Source organism: Hemitrygon akajei, chromosome 8 (assembly GCF_048418815.1).
Source record: "Hemitrygon akajei chromosome 8, sHemAka1.3, whole genome shotgun sequence".
In the NCBI taxonomy this organism is placed as follows: Eukaryota; Metazoa; Chordata; class Chondrichthyes; order Myliobatiformes; family Dasyatidae; genus Hemitrygon; species Hemitrygon akajei.
In genome coordinates, this window is record NC_133131.1 from 33535237 (window position 1) to 33554851 (window position 19615).

At 40.9% G+C, this 19615-nt stretch overlaps 1 protein-coding gene across 1 annotated transcript in view; it reads right to left on the reverse strand.

Annotated features, from left to right (window-relative positions):
* Positions 1-1972: 1972 nt before the first annotated feature.
* caln1 (calneuron 1) overlaps positions 1973-19615 on the reverse strand; it is a 452244-nt gene continuing 434601 nt past the window's right edge. The window contains exon 6 of the mRNA XM_073053569.1: positions 1973-6808. Coding sequence (XP_072909670.1) covers positions 6681-6808 — 128 coding nt within the window. The 3' untranslated portion in view covers positions 1973-6680. The remainder of the gene's footprint in view (positions 6809-19615) is intronic.

The window sequence follows — 19615 nt, forward strand, 5'->3', positions numbered from 1 at the left end:
TTTGGCCCTTTAAGGGCCACCTTCACCTCGTTACAGAAACTGCTCTGCACAAGTTTTACTTAACTTGGAGCCGAGAAAATAAAGAGGATATAGGGAGACTGGATTTATAAATGGGGAGGGAGATGACTACTTCTAACATTCCGCAATTTCCACCGAAATCTCACCAGAACACACAGCAATGAAAATTTGTGGAGATTCACTTGTGGTTTTGCACAACACAAGAGGTAGGACAGGATGGAAACAAGAAAATAGTGAATTTTAACACAAGTATATATGAGCATCTTCATCCATTGGTAAAGAACATGTAGCTCTTACAATCATAAGACTGCAGCATATCCAAATTAATATAAAAATAATTTAAATTTCACATCAAAATTAGAATAAAAAAGCAGTTGCTTTAAGTGCTTTCATTCTGAAAAATGAAGGGTGGACACTTTCATTGCTGAAAGTGTTAGAATGGCACATCATGTGATTGGGAAGGAACGTATATATTTATATAAGTCAGAATGAATAAATAGTATTCTCTCACATTATTTATTTAGTAAAGCATGCCAAAATTTACTATATATCTAATATTTACAACATTTAAACACTGTTTTGTCCTTTATTTTTCTTTTACTGAAACATAGAAGTACTTTGTAACTATTCTAAAACAGAAGTTCTGAATTATAGCCACCTTTGAGAATGGTGGAGTTTAGTTTGACAGTTCACAATGAAATTCCACCTTCAGTTCACAGTGATGATAGAGGTTTTTTTTGCTAACTTTCAACTGTCATAACATCATTGAATGCTACAGCAAAACAGTTTCACTGTATTCTATCCAGTACGTGCACATTCCCAGTTTCTGCTTAGCAAATTAATGGTGACTGTGGTAGATTGAGAGCACAGATGTAAAGTTATTCCATTGAAAATTAAACATCACTTTCTGCTGTGTGGAGATAAGAATGAATGGCAGAACTGTGCAGAGTTTATTTACGGGGGTCAAGGTAACATCGCCTGCTATTCTCTGCACTGTGCATACTAGATGTATTTAGCTTTCCTGTCTGACCACTACATCTCCTTTGTCACCTCCTGGAATTCTGTTCAAGGTGACCTATTTAGTGCTCTCCTTCATTTTGAACCACCACAGAGAGAACCTAGGCTGAACCCCTGAGAATGCAGAGCTGGCTGATGACTGCAGTAGTAACTGTATATTGTGGGGAGAAAGATTAAGTGAGGTCATTAATCCCGATTTTCACTCACTTCTGGAACATTTGTGCTGTGGTCTATGAATACCCAATGTGCCTCATTAATTTGTATCATCAAAGGAGATGCCAATGCTTTTGGACCTAATGAGCAAGTTGCTTCAGTGGAGAAAGTGAGGACTACATGAGAATGCCTTCCTTGTTGCTTCCCAGCATTTGAATAAAAAGAACTGGGAGCTAAAGTTGTGTAGCTTTTTAACTCGGGGAACAGTACAGAACTAACTTAGTCATTACATATTATAATTCATATTGGAAAGTTATTCAAAGAAAGAAGATGAAAAATTCTTTGTTGGCTTGACCAAGATTCCAAAAATTTTCCTGTACTGGGCCTATATCAGAGAACCTAGAACAAGATCAGAAAGTTATAGCACAAGGGACTGCGTTACTGGATTCCAATGGAGGCATCAACTTCAAGCAAATAGACCTCAAACAACTATTTTTCATTCATAGGGTGGCGTTCATACGCTTTACAGTACAGGTGACCCAGATTCAATTCACACCCCTGCCTGTAAGGGATTTGTAAATGCTCCCAGTGACCATGTGTGTTTCCTTCAGGTGCTCCGGTTTCTTCTCACAGGCCTAAAATGTACCGATTGGTAGGTTAATTGGTCATTGTAAATTGTTCCATGATGAGGCTAGGATTGAATTGGGATGGCATGGCTCGAAGGTCCAATTCTGCGCTGTATCTCAAAAAATAAACATATATTTTATTTGAAACATAACTTCTTTATAACAAAGAAGTAAATCTGCTAAGTGACCACAAATGCCTATCTGTCATTTTATTCTTAATGTCCAGTGGGAAATGTAGACATCTACAGTAGATATGAACAAATGGGGGTGTTGATGCTGGTCATTTTACATGTTTTCCAAAAATCCAACTGAGAACTGTATCAGCTGAACCAAATAACGTGTCGTGTAAGGGCTAGAGGAGGAATTGGGAATAAAAGAAAATTATGACAAGAGGTAGATTTAAGCAAAATGGAGATGACATCATTTAACCAAATTGATATCATGACTGAAACGTGTAATATGTTGAATGAAGCTGAAACAGAAACAGGAGATGCAGTAGATACTTAGCAAATCAGGCACCTCCTGTGGAAATCAACTGAGTGAATCTTTCAGGAGACACAAGGGATGCTGCAGTCTAGAGCAACACACAAAATGCTGGAGGAACTCAGCACCTCAGGTAGCATCTATGAAGGGAAATAGGCGGTCAATGTTTCATGTCAAGGCCTTTCATTTGATAATTGAGTCAACAGATACTGCTTGTCCTGCTGAGTTCCTCCAGCATCTTGTGTGAATCCTTTATTTTCTGTTTTTATTCATATTTCCAACAAGTTGGAGTGAAGCTAATTGTTTTTGACATATCTGGGGTGGTGACAATGCATGCACCCCTGCAGGCACCACCCAACAAGGAATATAAGGTGCTTATGCCTCCAAGGTATCTTGTAGTATGACTGGGATGGTATAAATTATATCTGCCCTTACCTGAACACTAGATGGGGCACTTCACCAAGGCATTGGTTTACATCACAGTGAATACAGCTGAGGGTTGGATCGGTGTCTCACAGCTAAGAGTATTTTTGACCTTAGCAAGCGCAGCATAAAATTGAGCCTGTCTCCAGAGCTTCAGCATATTAATCTTGCCTAGTTTAGGCACAAGGCTCTTAATAATCTATTGATAATCGCTGGATAAAGGAAGATGAATAGCTCTCAAATGTTAAACAACTTTGTGAGTTATATACAGAAAAAACATTTAAACACCCTTATTTCTGTAGTACATTAAAATATGTTAAATAATAAATTATAGGCCATTTTTCAGATCTGTCATGAATCTTGAGTAATGTTACGTACAGCAAATTCACTGCTTCAAGTCTGATGAATTTTAAGTTAACAAAATATGTCACCGACAATAATCTGACTAACCTAATTCTTAACAAAGTGAAAATCTAGGTTTTTCAACAATATTCCACAATTTAGGAACAGCCTCAAAAGCTCACAAAGTCTTACTGAGTGACAGGAAGAAGGGTACTTTGGGAGAGGAGGGAGAAGGAGAAAAGCATTACTGGAAGATTGTGGAATTAGTGTGGTAGCAATGCATTGTCCCCAGCAGGCTCCTCTCAACCAGGAATATAAGGGGTTTATGCCTCCGAGGTATCTTGCAGTGTGATTGGTGTGATAGTTGAGTTCTTTAAAGGATGAAGAATGAAGAAGAATCTGCAGAGCAATTGCAAATGGATGAAATGAAAGAAATGCATTCCATTCCAATGAAAGAAGACTGAAGAGTGATGAGAGACATGCATTAGGATCAGAGAACACTGAACCGCACAGCTTTGGTGAAGATTGAGGATCTTTGGACTAGTGAAGCACTTGACGTACAAGAAGCTGTGGAATGGTGAAGGACGAAGCACACTGGAGTTGCTAAGCTATTGTTGCTCTCATGGTTGGTGTAAGTGGAAGAACCAGACATTTCACCTCTCCCGCAGAATACTGAATCTGCCTTGGATGTTCTTAGGAGCCTATTGCTCTATAAAAATTAGCCACATCAGTCCTGGACAGAACCAATTGACACAATCCAATGATGTAATTTCAGTTCAAATATGAATAGGTAGAACTAGCAAATGGTAGCTGTTACATAATCCGATAGATTAGTATATCAAATAAACATGAGTACATTCATCCAGCAACGTGTATACCAGTCTTATTTCATAGGGCAGGAAAAGCCCTGAGATAATAAGTCTGTCAATCTACAGGGTGGCTTTCTAAGAAACCAAGTAGAGTAATGCGTTATACAGTAAATCAAAATGACAGATTTAATAGGTAGGTTAATGCGATGGGCACCCTGATTTGGAACTCATTACCATAGCTATACATTGCAACATCGAGTACTTTTCATTTGTGGAGCTGGTGGCCATGTCGTCTGTTGTCTGCATGGAGGAATATTCACTGTGTTTTGGAAGATTGAAGACAGAGTCTGTGTGGTATTTATTTAGATTTTGGATGAATTTCATTTATCTTCTATAGCTGGCTAATGGGCTTTTACCCTTCCTATGGACATTGGCAGCACAATACCAGGAAGGTTAGCATGATTTCAAATGGTTTTGTGGTGCTGAAGAATGAGAGCTTAGCATCAGTGAAAACTATCAATATATATGCTATGTGAGCCAACTAATGAGGATTGCAGTGAACAAGCATAATAGGCATGGAACATGGCAATGAATGGACCTTCTAAGTAGCATGTCTACAAATGAGTAGACACATGTAAAAAGATACCAAGGCCCAATAATCAATTATTTCTCCTATAGGTAACACTACCAGGAAATGAGTAAATCAATGATCACTGTCCCTCCACGAGTGTGAGGATGCCCAGTAACTGAAATGCTCCCATGCATTTCACCTTCGTTGCCACGTAGCTGGAATTTTCTTTTCTATAATTGGGGTGGCATGGTGGCATAGTATTTAGCACAATGCTTTACGGTACCAATAAGCTGGGTTAAATTCCTGCCACTGCCTGTAAGGAGTTTGTACGTTCTCCCTATGACCGCGTGTATTTCCTCTTTGTGGTTCAGTTTCCTCCTACAGTCCAAAGACGTACTGATTTGCTGGGTATTTGTAAACTGTTCCATGATTAAGCTAAGGTTAAATTGGGGGATTGTTGGGTGACATAGTTCAAAGGGCTGGAAGGGCCTACTCCACACTGTATCTCCAAAAAAATTAATATGATTTTGAAATTATGCTAATATAATTTGACATCTATGTTAATATAATTGTGAAATATGCTGTAATTAATTATGCTTGTGAATGTAATCCATACATTTTCTAAATAATAAACATTCCACAACCCTTTAAAACAGTTCAGAGCTTCAATGTATTTACATTGACATTTCTTCAAGTTTCAATTCCATTACAAATTGTAACAATAAACACAGAATGGAAGTCAGTAGCTCATTGGTAATAAACAGCTGGCTTGCAGAATGCCGATGCCATCTAGTCAAAACATTTTATTTTTGTCATTGTGTCTCAGCTATTTAGACTGCCTGACATTGTTTACTTGTGTTGTGAATTGTCACTTCTGTTTATTTGATTGTGCATATTACAAAAAAAATAAAGTGCCATAAAGTTTTCAAGCCGTGTAAAAATTTCCGCTCAGAGTAATGGTTGATCCATGCAGCTGTCAAAAAAAATACGACTGTCCAGACTTATACTCTTTATACTGTGTGGTGGTTGGTCTGGAGTTGTTGTTTTTTTCTTGTGTTGTGGGGCTTGGGGAGGACACTAAGCTCACTTGTCTTTAATTTAGGTGCTTTTTTGTTAAATTCTCTTCCTTTGTAGCATATTGTTATTGTATGCTTAATCTTGCACTGTATTAATGCTCCTCATTGGGATTTGGGGTTTTTAATTTTGTAAAATGTTTTGAAAAACTAATTTTAAAAAATTTTAAAAAAATACAGAGAATGTTGTCAATGATTGAGTATGGCACCAGATAAATTTAAATATGATTGATCTGTACTGAAAATAAATAATTTAACATTTACTGCTTGTCTATTTAGTTAGCTTGAATTAGGGGCACTGTTTTGTTTGCACGTCACTGATAACAGCACTGATATTAGCAGCAGCACCATAAAGTAAATCAGGTAATACTGATTTTTCTGGAGGCAACTTGAGCCATTGTTAAACACTGGCACTGTTTTAGGCAGTAAAGAAACACACTCTCCTTTGTGAATCAGATGAACCTACACGTTTTTGTTCCATTTTTAGTCCCACTAGGTTTACTATTGCATCAATGGAGGACAGTGGTTGTCCAGTTCTATCCACTGGCAGGCGTCCAAGTCATGACATGAATGATGCTACTAATCATTACTTCAATCTTTGTATCACTCCCAACATTAGTCTAGGGTCTCCTCAGCACCAGAAACTTGAATTGTATCTATTGCTTCTCCTAGTAGTTTGTTATTGGAAAACATGCACCAGATCCACTCGCAATCCAAAATTCAACAGAAATTGGCTGGAGACCATTATGAAACTTAATTTTCATTTGTGGAATAATGTTGGAGAAAAAGTCTACATCAACACTCCATAGTTACAATGACTGTATCTCTAACTTTGGAGAAAAATCCTAGGATCATGATGGATCCCACCTCCCTCATTCTGCTACTCCCAACCAATGCTATAATTCAGAACTTCTGTATCTTATTGCATTATCAAAAGCAAGTCTTTTAATAATTCAGCCCTTTTATAAAAGAATGATCCCTGTCTGTGGGACCGCATGTTTGTAGAGTTAAAAGGAATCACTTCCATTTGGGCTCCATGTTCCTGGTATAAATATGTTCCTCTATTTACATTTCACTGCGTTCCCAATCCAGGAGTCCACTGGAATTTACCCAGTGTTGCAACAATGTGCTGCCAGTTCACACCAGCAGTTGGTGAATTAGGAAGTTACTCCATGCCATTCCTGAGTATCTGATTGGCTGCAATCAACATGACACTTATGATGAAAGCCACTCCAAACGCACAGATCAGGCTCTTCCTCACACACGTCTGTCTATTCTTCTTTTGTGAATGTACTGTCAGGAGAAAAGAAAAAAATCTGTGAGGACCAGACAATTTCATCACAAGTCAAAAATAACTGACAATTGCCAGAAATTCAAAGAAGTAAAACAGAAAACTGCGGAGGAACTCAACAGGATCGGTGGAGCGAGAAATTGGGTTAACATTTGTTCAGTGATCTTTCATCAAACATTCTAAGTAGCAGAGAAAGGTTAATGACAGTTCGAACATAGGGAATGTCTGTGATAGAGTGGAGACCAAAAGACACTGAATGGCTTTGACACTGAGTTGTGCAATGCTGCTGGATGGGACAGGCTTGTGGGGGTTCATTTATCACAGGTGATTACTCTAAAGGGGATGTAAATGAATGAATGAAAACTGAGATAAGGAGTAAAAGGAAGAACACAATGCGGGGCAAATCCCACGCCATTTTCTGAATGCAATATGTAGTAATACCCTGTTAATCGCTGTTAATCTCTGTTACTTTGCTTAGAAATACAGCACAGAATAGATCCTTCCAGCCCTTCAAGTCATTCTGCCCAGCCATCCCCAAAATTAATCCTAGCCTAATCACAGGACAATTTACATTGAGTAATTAACCTCCCAACCAGCGTGCCCTTTTGGACTGTGGGAGGAAACCAGAGCGCCCAGAGAAATATTCTAGACATTAATGCTCTAAAACAAGCATAGTTCACTTTTAATTGAAAATGTCACACAGTACCAGAAAAAATCGTCCGTTGAATGTGCGAAGTGTAAAGAGAGCACTGGAATCAGGGCTCTGGAGTGTTGAAGTGTGGGCAGGAACCAGCACCTGGGGGAGCCAGATGCCAAACTATCAGGATTTATGAGCACAGAGCAGATTGGTGAGGTTCGACGCTGCTTCTGTGTCACTGTAACAAAAGCAGACAATTACATTCAGTCCTTTGTGGGTGCAATCCTGGCTTTGTGCAGGTTGTTGTAAAAACCCCTGGATATCATCAGCTACGACCAGAGTGAATCACATAATAAGTGTACTGCCTGATGATGAGGAAATGAGCCAAACTGCTACAATAGGTCCCTGGCTTTGACCCATTCTACACTGAGCTAGAGCCATTAAATGAGGCAGTAAATTGTCTGCTTGCTTTGATGCTCATTAATGATCTCAAATCTGTATTTTGTAAGAGAAAAATGTGGTTTCACGCAATGGCTCTCCATTATATATCCCCTAATCAACATTGTAAAACTCTCTGGTCATTATTAAGGGAGCTAGGGCTTTACTCTTTGGAGAGAAGGAGGATGAGAGGAGACATGATAGAGGTGTACAAGATATTAAGAGGAATAGACAGAGTGGACAGCCAGCGCCTCTTCCCCAGGGCACCACTGCTCGGTACAAGAGGACATGGCTTTAAGGTAAGGGGAGGGAAGTTCAAGGGGGATATTAAAGGAAGGTTTTTCACTCAGAGAGTGGTTGGTGCGTGGAATGCACTGCCTGAGTCAGTGGTGGAGGCAGATACACTAGTGAAGTTTAAGAGACTACTAGACAGGTATATGGAGGAATTTAAGGTGGGGGGTTATATGGGAGGCAGGGATTGAGGGTCGGCACAACATTGTGAGCCGAAGGTTCCTGTAATGTGCTGTACTGTTCTATGTTCTATGTTCTATTATCTAATGTGGGAGTCTGCTATGCATAGATTACTGTTGCCTTTCTTACATTACAGCAGTTACTAAAATCTATTTCATTGGCTCTGAAGCATCTGAGATATACTGAGAGTGCAAATAGCACAACGTAAATGCACAGTTTTGATTAAGTGCAAAGTATATAAAGCTATTGACTGGAAATATTCATCTCTCACAGATGCTGGCTGGCCTGCGGAATATTTTCAACATTTTCTGTTTTGATTTCGTACTGCCTGCTCTGGTGCCTCTGCATTCCACAGATCCAGGAATGCCAGAAGAAGTGAGATCAGTGGAAATGCTTCAGGTGGTTACAAAGAGTTTCCATCCATGTTAGAGGGCTGGTCTTGAATGTCATCATCTAGCAGTTGAATAACTTGACAACAGCTATGATGTCAGCTAGAAAGAATGGTTGTTTAAATTTAAAAAATTGGGTCCACTTGCATCCCTCCATTTAGCTCACTGATTCTGCTCTATGTTTGGTTCCAGTAAGGTAGGGATTCCACAGCCTCATTCTACATGCTCTACAAGTAAACTGAGATTTATTTTAATTTGGCTTCAACAAGTTCCAACTTCTAATTTGATTTAAGTGAAAGATCTTGGGACTGAATATTATTGAGGCAGTAATAGTCTTCTATTTTGTTGAAGATAGAACTGTAAGCTTTTAGAAACTAGACACACACCTTGTTTTATTACAAAGGGGCAGTACCAGTAAATATGTTCATTTTATTTCAAGAGCAGAGCTGAGCTCCTTAACTCGTCCAGTTTCTAAAGGGGAGAACATTTTACATTTATTTAAATTTTTAGTTAGGAACATAACAAAACAAGCTTCCACTTTATTTTCAAACAATTGCAAGACTAAAGTGAATATCAATGGTGTGTAATGCCACACTTGAAATGTGTTGCTATTAAGTAATGGATGTTGCCAAGTTCCAGAATTCATTGCAAAATAACAACTTCTCAGGATTGAAGACAATTTGTTTTCAATCCTGTTCTGTAACTTCTGAGGTGGCCAATGAGACCAAGTGTAAAGCCCTAAATTTCTATGCTTCAGTGAAAGTGTTGGAGCCTGACCTCCGAAGGGACACAAACATGTTTGTCAACTGCATACTGCAGTCTAGTTTCTGAGGTTTAGTATGGGATTGCACTTGGCACACAAAAAACACAGATTGAATGAATACCTTGCTCAGTGCACATAGTGAGAAAAATGTTTATAAGTGGTACAAAAGTTCTGAGAGTTCAGTTCAGTTGGGAAATGTAAGAGGAAGCTAGAAAAGATAAGAAACATGAAGAAAGGAATAGATGAATGGTGTTATGTTCTCTTGGCCTGACCCCCGTCTATGTTGTTGCGTTCTTTATATGTACCGTGGGTTACTAAGAACAAACCATATTCTGGAATAACATGACTAGAACTTTTATTTACAACAGCAAACAGCAACCACGTTTAACATACAAGCTTCTAGATCATTTTGGCAGTTCTGTGCATGCTCATAGCTCCATCCGATCCATGTGATATCACATCTTTCTTTCCTTAAAAAGAAAAACAATTAGCAACATTAATCAAAACAAATGTATAATTTAACATGTCTCTATCAGTCTCTCTGAGGGTTTACAAACACGAGTCGACCTTCTAAGTGGTTCACACAGTTCTTGTGTTTTGTTATTATTTTCATGTTTTGTCTGGTCTACATCAGTTAACTGACACTCTGATGTTAGCTCTTTCTTGAGGTCTTTGCAATTTCTTCTTAACATTGCTCTTTCTTCTGTTTGGACCATGTCCGATCAAGGTCATACTTCTTCAAATACTGTAGCTCTCCGTGTCCATGTGTTCATTCTGTCTTGTATCCTCACTTCATCTCCTTGGTGCAGTTCAGGTAATGGACGAGAACATCTGTCAAAGTATGTTTTCTGCTTTGCTTTGTGTTCATCTTTCCATCTTTTCACTTGTTCACCTCCCTCTGTTCTCAGAAGGCTCTCATCCGTTAGCAGATTGGATCCCATCAGGAGCTGAGCAGGTGAAAGTCCACATTCAAGTGGAGTACTATGGTAGGCTAACAAAGCTTTATAAAAATCATCCCCACTATCTTTTGCTTTGTGCATCAGTTTCTTGATAATTCCTACCGACTTCTCAACTAATCCATTGGACTGAGGGAAAAATGGACTAGATGTTGTATGAACAAAGCCCCATTCATGAGCAAAATGTCTCATACATTCACCATTGAATTGTGAACCATTGTCCGTGAAAACTTCATCAGGTACACCATGTCTGGAAAAAACTGATTTCATGCATGTAATTACATTCTCTGCTGTTGTTCTGCTCAAACCACACTCTTCAGGATACAAGGAGCAGTAATCTGTTATTAATAGATAATCTTTGTTGTCAGTTACAAACAGATCAACGCCTACCTTCTGATAAGGTCTCTGAGGACTAGGATGTGGATGCAGTGGCTCCTTAGGGTTGCTAGGTTGGTATTTAAAGCATATTCTGCAATTTCTTGATTCATTCTGGGCCAAAACGTCACTTCCCGTGCCCTTCTCTTACACTTTTCAATACCTGGGTGGCCGTTATGAATTTTCCCAAGAATTTCTATTCAGAGACTTTTAGAAATTACAATTCTGCTACCTTTGTACAATATCCCATCCACAACAGAAAGTTCTGATCTGTGGTTAGAATATTCTTGTATTTCTGAGGTACAGTCATGTCTATTATCTGGCCATCCATCCATCACCACTTGTATTAACTGACTTGAGAATTTTGTCCTTCTCTGTCTCAAGACACAGTAGTTCCAACTTTTTGGAAGCAACAGGTACAGTTTCTATGACCATATCAATAAATACCTGAACATCAATAACGTTCCTGTGATTGTCTTTTGTTGTTGGATCCACATCTCTGGAAAGTGTGTCCGCCGTGTACATGTATTTTCCAGATGTGTATGACACATTCAATGCATATCTTTGCAATTTGATCATCATTCACTGAATTCGCAAAGGACAGTGGCTTAAAGGTTTGTTAAACAATGCAATCAAAGGCTTATGATTGGTTTCAACATCAATAGATTTCCCTGACACAAACTGATGAAATCTCTCACAAACAAACATAATACTGAGCAATTCTTTTTCAATTTGGGCACACCTTGTTTCTGGATCGGATAATGCACGAGATGCATATGCCTCTGGTAGCCATTCCTGATCATGCTTTTGAAGTAATACTGCCCCTAAGCCTGCTTGAGATGCATCACATGAGATTTTGATAGGTCTCTCAGCATCATAGAATTTTAACACAGGTTCTTTGGTGAGCACTTTCTTGAGATTTTGCCATTCCTTCTCCTGTTCAGGATTCCAGTTCCATTCGTTTTTCTTTTCAGTTAGCTGCCTCAACGGAGCAAGCTGTTCTGAGAGATTGGGTATGAATTTTCCCATGTAATTGACCATTCCCATAAACCTTTGAACATCCTTTTTAAATTGCAGTCTTGGAATGTTCTCAATAGCAGAAACCTTCAATGGATCAGGACGCACACACTCTTTGCTGATGATATCACCCACAAAGGTAAGTTCAGTCACTCCTCGCTGACATTCATCTTTATTCAACTTCAGGTTTGCCTTGCGTGTTGCCTCTAAGACTTGTCTAAGCCTGGCATCATGCTCTTGTTTAGATGATCCCCAAACAATAATATCGTCCATGGAAGTATCTACACCCTCTATGTGCTCATATAGCATGTGAATGGTTTTATGGTACACTTCAGGAGTTGATGCAATTCCAAATGGAAGCCTAAGAAAATGGAATCTGGCAAAAAGAGTGTTAAAGGTACATAACTTTGAACTTGGTTCATCTAGTTTAAATTGCCAGAATCTAGAGGATGCATCTAATTTACTAAAGTACTTTGCATTAGCGAACTGTGACATAGTTTCTTCATGAGTAGGCAATTTGAAACTCTCTCTTTTAATAGTTCAACTCAAGGCTCTTGGATCTAAGCAAATCCTCAGTTTTCCATTTTTCTTATCAACAATAACAAGTGAATTGACCCATTCAGTCAGTTCATCAATTTTTTGTAAGACTCCTAACCGTTCCATTCTGTCAAGCTTTGTTTTCAGTTGATCACGTAATGCAAAAGGCACTTTTCTACATGGATGTACTACAGGTGGCACTGTGTTGTCAATTTTAATCGTGTGCTCTCCCAGAAGACAATCAAACCCTTTGAACAAGTCCTCAAACTCTTTTATCAAGTCACTGTATTCTGACTCCGTGTCACTGTCCAGGACTAATATTCTTTTCACCAAATTCAGTCTCTCACAAGCAGATAAACCCATAATGACTGTACTTTTTTTGGCACAACTACAAATGAAAGCATGTGCTCAATATTTTTGGGTGATACTTTTGCCACACATGTTCCTTTAACTGGAATGTCTGCACCTGAATACCCAGTCACTTTTATATTTGTCTGATGCACCTCTGGTCTTGGCTTTGTTATGCCTGCAGCCCCCTCCTTTGTAAGAATCACAAGATCACTGTTGGGTTGGGTCAGGGGGCCCAGGAAATGAGAGAGAGACGTGCAGAATGTCTCGTTCCCCCGGCGATGTAAAGCTACGGGACATGGCCATTGTCTCTTGGAGACAAATTTGTGGACTGAGATACTATGCTACGTGAACGCCCTCAGGCAAAGTGGGCTGGTTGAGGGAGGGATTGCTTCACCCCCAACCTGATTGACATCTGCGACCCTGCGAGTCAGGATAAAAGAGGATCTGTGGGAACAGCCCCTCAGAAGCACCAGAAGAAACACTAGCGATCCCTTAATAGCGGGAAGCCATTTGAAGGAGGCCACGTGCGTTCAGTTCCGTTGCCTGGAACTGGTGGCTGGTACCACGGAAAACGGCTTTTAGCTAACAACGGGGAAACCAACTCCCCCGCCTCAAAGGATTGGCATCATAAAAGACCTGGGCAAGTTTAAACCGTCTCTCTTAAACCCAAAACGCTGCAGCTTGAACGAACTAACAGTGACTGTTATATTTCCATCGGACAATACATTATCCCCTAGACAACGATAGAGCTATTTCTTATTGATTATTATTATTCCCGCGCTTTTAGATTTAGTATTGACGACGTATATTATCTGTATGTTTGCATTAATCTTATTTTTGTGCCCCTTTATCAATAAATACTTTAAAAAATAGTACCATCAGACTTCAACGGACCTCTCTATCTTTGCTGGTAAGTGACGCAGTTACGGGGTACGTAACAGCTTTAATGCATTAAACTCAGATTCTGCAAGAACATTTACTTGTGCTCCAGTATCCAGTTTAAACAGAATAATGTTTTGGTTCACTTGCAATGACATACTCCAGTCATTCTTACTTTGTTTGTTTTCACAAAGCACATCAATATAAAACAAGCACTGCATTTACGTGTTTTATTTCCTTTCTACTTCTGCAACAGCGTGAAAAATGATTACTCTTACCACAGTTGTTGCACACTTTCGATATGCTGGACACATTTTAGGTTGGTGCTTCCACCCACAGTGATCACAAAGATTTTTTCTTTCAGTTGACACCTTGCTTCTCTGTTGGTTTTGCTGCCATTTCATTATTTTTTTCTAACATGTTTGTGGTTACTCACAGCGTGTACACTGCAGTTCTCAATAAAAAGCTCTTTAGCCTGTGACTTTACAGACTCCAAAGCTTTGCAGAGGATCAAAGCTTTTCCCAAATTTACATCTGGTTCTCTTAAGAGTTTTTCTCTCAGACTATTATCCAGAACGCCGCAAACAATTCTGTCTTTAACAAGAGAGTCTGTCAGCTCTGCATACTCACATGTTTCAGTGTGATTTCTCAATTCCATAACAAATTGATCAATTGTTTGACCAGCTTTCTTCTTGCATGTAAAGAATTTGTACCGTTCACACGTCACATTGCGCTTCGGTATACAAAATGTGTCAAACTTTTCAATTATCGCTTATAAATTCAAATTATCTCCATGCTCAGAAGTAAAATAGTTATATACCTCAAGTGCATCATCAACAATCACGTGGAGTAGAATCGCAGCTCTCATTTATTCCGATTTATTTTCTGCTCCAATCGCCGATAAATAAATTTTAAAATGCTGCTTAAATCTTTTCCATTTTTCAGCTACATTCCCATTCAGCTGAAGTGTTTTCCGAGGTTGCAAAACTTCCATTCTTAAAGCTGTTAGCAAGCAACGGAAAAGTTTGCGCTTTTTTTTTGATTATCTTCGCTTCTCCCGTGTTAGTGAAACAAATTATTCTTCCAGGCCGACTTCTGACACCATGTTGTGTTCTTTATATGTACTATGGGTTACTAAGAACAAACCATATTCTGGAAGAACATAGCTAGAACTTTTATTTACAACAGTAAACAGCAACAACGTTTAACGTACAAGCTTCTAGATCATTCTGTCAGTTCTGTGCATGCTAATAGCTCCGTCCAATCACGTTCTTACACGTGACATGTGATATCACCACGTATGTAATCATGTGCTCATCTGAATTTGACTTCTCACACTGTAGCCATCATTCTGGCATACATCGACCTGCATTGAGTTCTGGGCTAGTAATGCTGCAGTTGAAAAATTCTCATCTATTTCTCAACTGTCTCATAAATTGTACCCTCCCTGACCTTGACGTTCATTTCTTATCTAAGGTGGTATATTAGAAGAGTGCTGCATGAATAACTTGTGCCTATTAATCCAATGCCATTGGAATATGCTACCTCACTGCCAACAAGAAAATTTCTCTGTATGTTCTGGATGTACAAAACTATATTTTTCTGATAGATGCACAGTGACAAATGGGAATAAACAGTCAAAATATTGGGCTGAGACCCAAAAAGGAAGGGGGAAGAAGCCAGAATGAGAAGAAAGGGTGAGAGGAAGGAGGACAAGCCGGCAGGTGATAGGTAGGGAAGGAGGCATGAAGTGAGAAGCTAGGAGGTGATAAGTGGAGAAGGTAAAGGGCTGAGGAAGACGAAATCTCAGTGGACAGGAGTGTAGATGATGGGAGAAAGTGGAGGAGGGTTACCAGAGGGAGATGTTGGGCAGGTGAAGAGAAGGTAAGGCGGTAAGAGGGGAGCTTGCCTTAGTTCTGGAATTCTCTCCATAAAACACCCCTCATTTCCTCCATTATTTCTATTTCTTCTTTGAGGCCCCATTAAAAATCGAAACATTTTTGGCCAAGCTTTTAGTCAACTACTCAAGCATTTCATTATTTCAATTGTCAATACTTTTTCTGTAAATGCACTTTCAAAGCACTTTGGGCAATTGTTCTTTGTTAAAAGCATGGCAGCAGTGTAAGTGATTGTTGTTGATTTTTCAGTGAATGCACAGGCAGCTTGGTTAATGAACAGTTCAATGGGATTGTTAAACAATAGATTTAAGAATCCCTCAATAGAAACTTTGTTGTTGGGAAAAGTGCAAGGAAATTAAACAGTGGGATGAGGGAAGGGCTAATTAAGTTTTAATGGATGTAACAGTTCTTGGCAAACCAAGAGAGAAGAGTTATCTGTTGTGCATTACTAACTTTGCAAACAAAACAGATAACTTTCCTTAATTATTGCTAGTGGAGTTAAAAGACTTTTGAAAAGGAGATGAACTCAGTAAGCTGATCTTTGAAACAGGAGGAATACATTCATCACATCATCTACTGTTCTGTTCATGTTAATAACGAAGCTCCCTGCATTTCAGAAAGGGATTTCTAGCATGGCCTGGTTACCAATTGCATTTAAAACAAGAGGGTGAATCATTAAATGATTTAAGTCAGTGTCCAATGATATTAGGAAAACCCATTGCAATCTACAGTTATCAACGGTCTTGTTAGTCAGTGATGACAACCTAACCAATAGATGTAAAAGGGATTAGCGCTGCTCATTTGATTTATTTTTGATCTTAGAGAACCAGTGCAGTAAAACTCGCGTAACCCTCACTATTCGACTGCTCGGAAATCCCAAATGATTCAGCACCTGGCTCACTTTCCCATTTTCCTTGTAAACACATCAGGCCTTTAAACTCACAGGGGCCTTACTTAATCAGGGCAGTTGTACCCGATGTCTGAACGGAGATTTAAGCGCAGGGCTGAATCAGAAAGGTTGGGTACAGGCGCGCATCAAGGTGGTGGGGTCCTGGCCCCGGAGCGTACCAAGGTAATCAAATCTGATGTTTGGACATCAACTTAGGCGCTGAGCTGGTTGAAAAGATCAGGGTGTTGGGGCCCATTCAGATCGCTGCTCCATGGCTTGGCTCTGCGCAGAACTATGGGACTCTCTTTGCAGACTCTAGTTCAGAATGCTATTTGCTTGTGGTTCTTGTTTGCATGATTTATTTCTTTACTTTCTCTGCACATTGGGTGTTCGATGGCCTTCTGTTTTTAATGGGTCCTTTTGGGTTTCGTTGTTCTTGGCTGTCTGTTAGGAGACGAATCCCAAGGTTGTAGAATGCATACATACTTTGATAATACATATGCTTTGAACTCCTCATGCTCTCTTTAAGCGCACCTAGTGCTACTTCCAGTGCTCTGTTAAGACTCTTTTTCCTCACTCCCTTTTAACTTTCTGGGGACTTGTTTCTTGTCCATTTAAACTCTTCTGGTTTTGCTTCCTACACTTACTTTAAACTTACCAAATTCACTGAAAAATTTATAATACTGTTATGTATCATCTTAAAAAAAAGTTAATTATCTTCATTGCATCATCATGCCTGAGGCCTGACATTGTTATTCTGTCAGAAACCTCGAAGTAGGTGGTCATGGTAGAACTGACAATGCCTTGGGAAGACTGGATTGTGTGGTGATATCACATGTCAGAACGTGATTGGACAGAGTTATGAGCATGCGCAGAAATGATAGAATGATCTGGAAGCATGGCAGTGTTAAAACATGGCTGCTGTTTGCTGTTGTAAATATAAGTTCTAGTTCTAATCTTCCAGAATATGTTTTGTTATTAGAAACCCACGGTACGTATAAAGAACAAAGGTTTGAATGTAAGAAAGCCAAATACCATGAGCTGGTAGAGCAGTGGCAGAGAAAGGGGTGGTGGGCACGACGTGGGCCTATAGATGTAGGGTGTAGAGACTTTGCAGAATCTACTCTCTCCTTGGTTTTAGTGGAGCTGCAAAGAAAAGAACCATCAGGACCGTCACAAAGGCTGCTGAGCAAGTCTCCTGATGGCTATGGAGCAAGAGGTGTGACCCGTGTACTAATGCTGCTGGGACACAAGTCAGGGCTTGATCAACACTGGCTGGGTCGCTTGGGTGGGAGTGCCGATGTTGAAAGACCCGAAACGACCTAAGGTTACATCATTGATGATGTGTCCCAGTGTATCCTGGGATGTATCTCAGCACCATCAATGTATGGGGTATTACAATGCAGAAAATCTGTATGGCCCCAGTAAAGTGCCATAGGGTGGTGAATAATCAGAGATTTACACTTGATGCACCATCAATAACTCACGCCGAGACTTAGGAGGTGAGATATCGGCTTTTATTGACTGAAGAACAACACTACATCCTGGGGAAATGAGGGAGAGCAGCAGGCCACAGTCGCCTTTATACAGGGGTCTGTGGGAGGAGCCACAGGGGTAGTCAGCAGGGTCTTGGGAGGAGCCACAGGAGCAGTCAGACAGGTATATCTAGTTCACCAGAGCCACAGGGGTAGTCAGCAGGGTCTTGGGAGGAGCCACAGGAGCAGTCAGACAGGTATATCTAGTTCACCACATTCACCCCTCCTTTGTTTAAAAAAAAATTCCCAAGTATATTTACAGGTTAAGTCGATCAGGTGGTCGAATCGTTCGCTGCGATCTACGGAGCTCCGGCTGCAATTGCACAGGAGCCGGAGGTGATGACGGCACAGGTGCTGGAGGTGGTGTGTGCTCCGAAGGTGGAGAGTGGGTTAATTCTGTCCCAACAGGAGGTGTCAGGGATCCCTCGCGTGTGAGCGAGGGCCCTGGAACAGACGCATACGGAGTCTGAGTGGGGCACGGTGCGCGCGGAGTCACTTCGGGTACAGGGTGCAAAGTTACCGTGGAGTGCTCGGGGTAGTGGTCTGCTGCTCCGGCGGGCGCCAGGTCGCGGACAGAGACCGTGTCCTCCCGCCCATCAGGCAAGACCACGTAGGCATACTGGGGATTAGCATGCAGGAGTTGAACCTTCTCGACCAGTGGTGAGTACTTATTACTCCTCGCATGTTTACGCAGCAGCACTGGCCCCGGGGACGTCAGCCAAACTGGCAGGGTGGTCCCAGTGACAGACTTCCTGGGAAAAGAGAATAAGCGTTCGTGAGGGGTGACATTAGTGGACGTACACAACAGGGAGCGGATAGAGTGGAGTGCCTCAGGGAGGACCTCCTGCCATCGGGAGACCGGCAACCCTTGTGACTTAAGGGCTAAAAGTATGGCCTTCCACACCGTGGCATTCTCCCTCTCCACCTGGCCATTCCCCCGGGGATTATAACTCGTGGTGCGACTAGTAGCTATGCCCCTAGCAAGCAGGAACCGGCGCAACTCGTCACTCATAAAGGAGGACCCTCTATCACTGTGGACATAGCAGGGATATCCGAACAGTGTGAAGAGCTGGCGCAGGACTTTTATGACCGACGTGGTAGTAGTGTCGGGGCAGGGAACGGCAAAGGGGAATCGCGAGTACTCGTCAATAATACTGAGAAAGTAGACATTGCGGTCGGTGGAGGGAAGGGGGCCCTTAAAGTCAATACTCAGTCGCTCAAAAGGGCGGGTGGCCTTGACAAGCTGCGCAGTGTCAGGACGGTAGAAGTGCGGTTTGCACTCAGCGCAGATCTGGCAGTCCCTGGTCATCGTCCTGATGTCCTCCAGGGAGTACGGCAGGTTCCGGGCTTTAATGAAGTGATAAAACCGGGTGACCCCCGGGTGGCAAAGTTGGGCATGAAGGGCATACAGCTGGTCGAGCTGGGCACTAGCACACGGTCCCCGGGATAGGGCATCAGACGGTTCATTGAGCCTGCCAGGCCGGTACAGGATATCGTAAGTATAGGTGGAGAGTTCTATTCTCCATCGCAAAATTTTATCATTTTTGATTTTGCCCCGCTGTTGGCTGCTGAACATGAACGCAACCGAGCGCTGGTCGGTCAGCAAGGTGAACCTTCTGCCGGCGAGATAGTGCCTCCAGTGCCGAATAGCTTCCACTATGGCTTGGGCTTCTT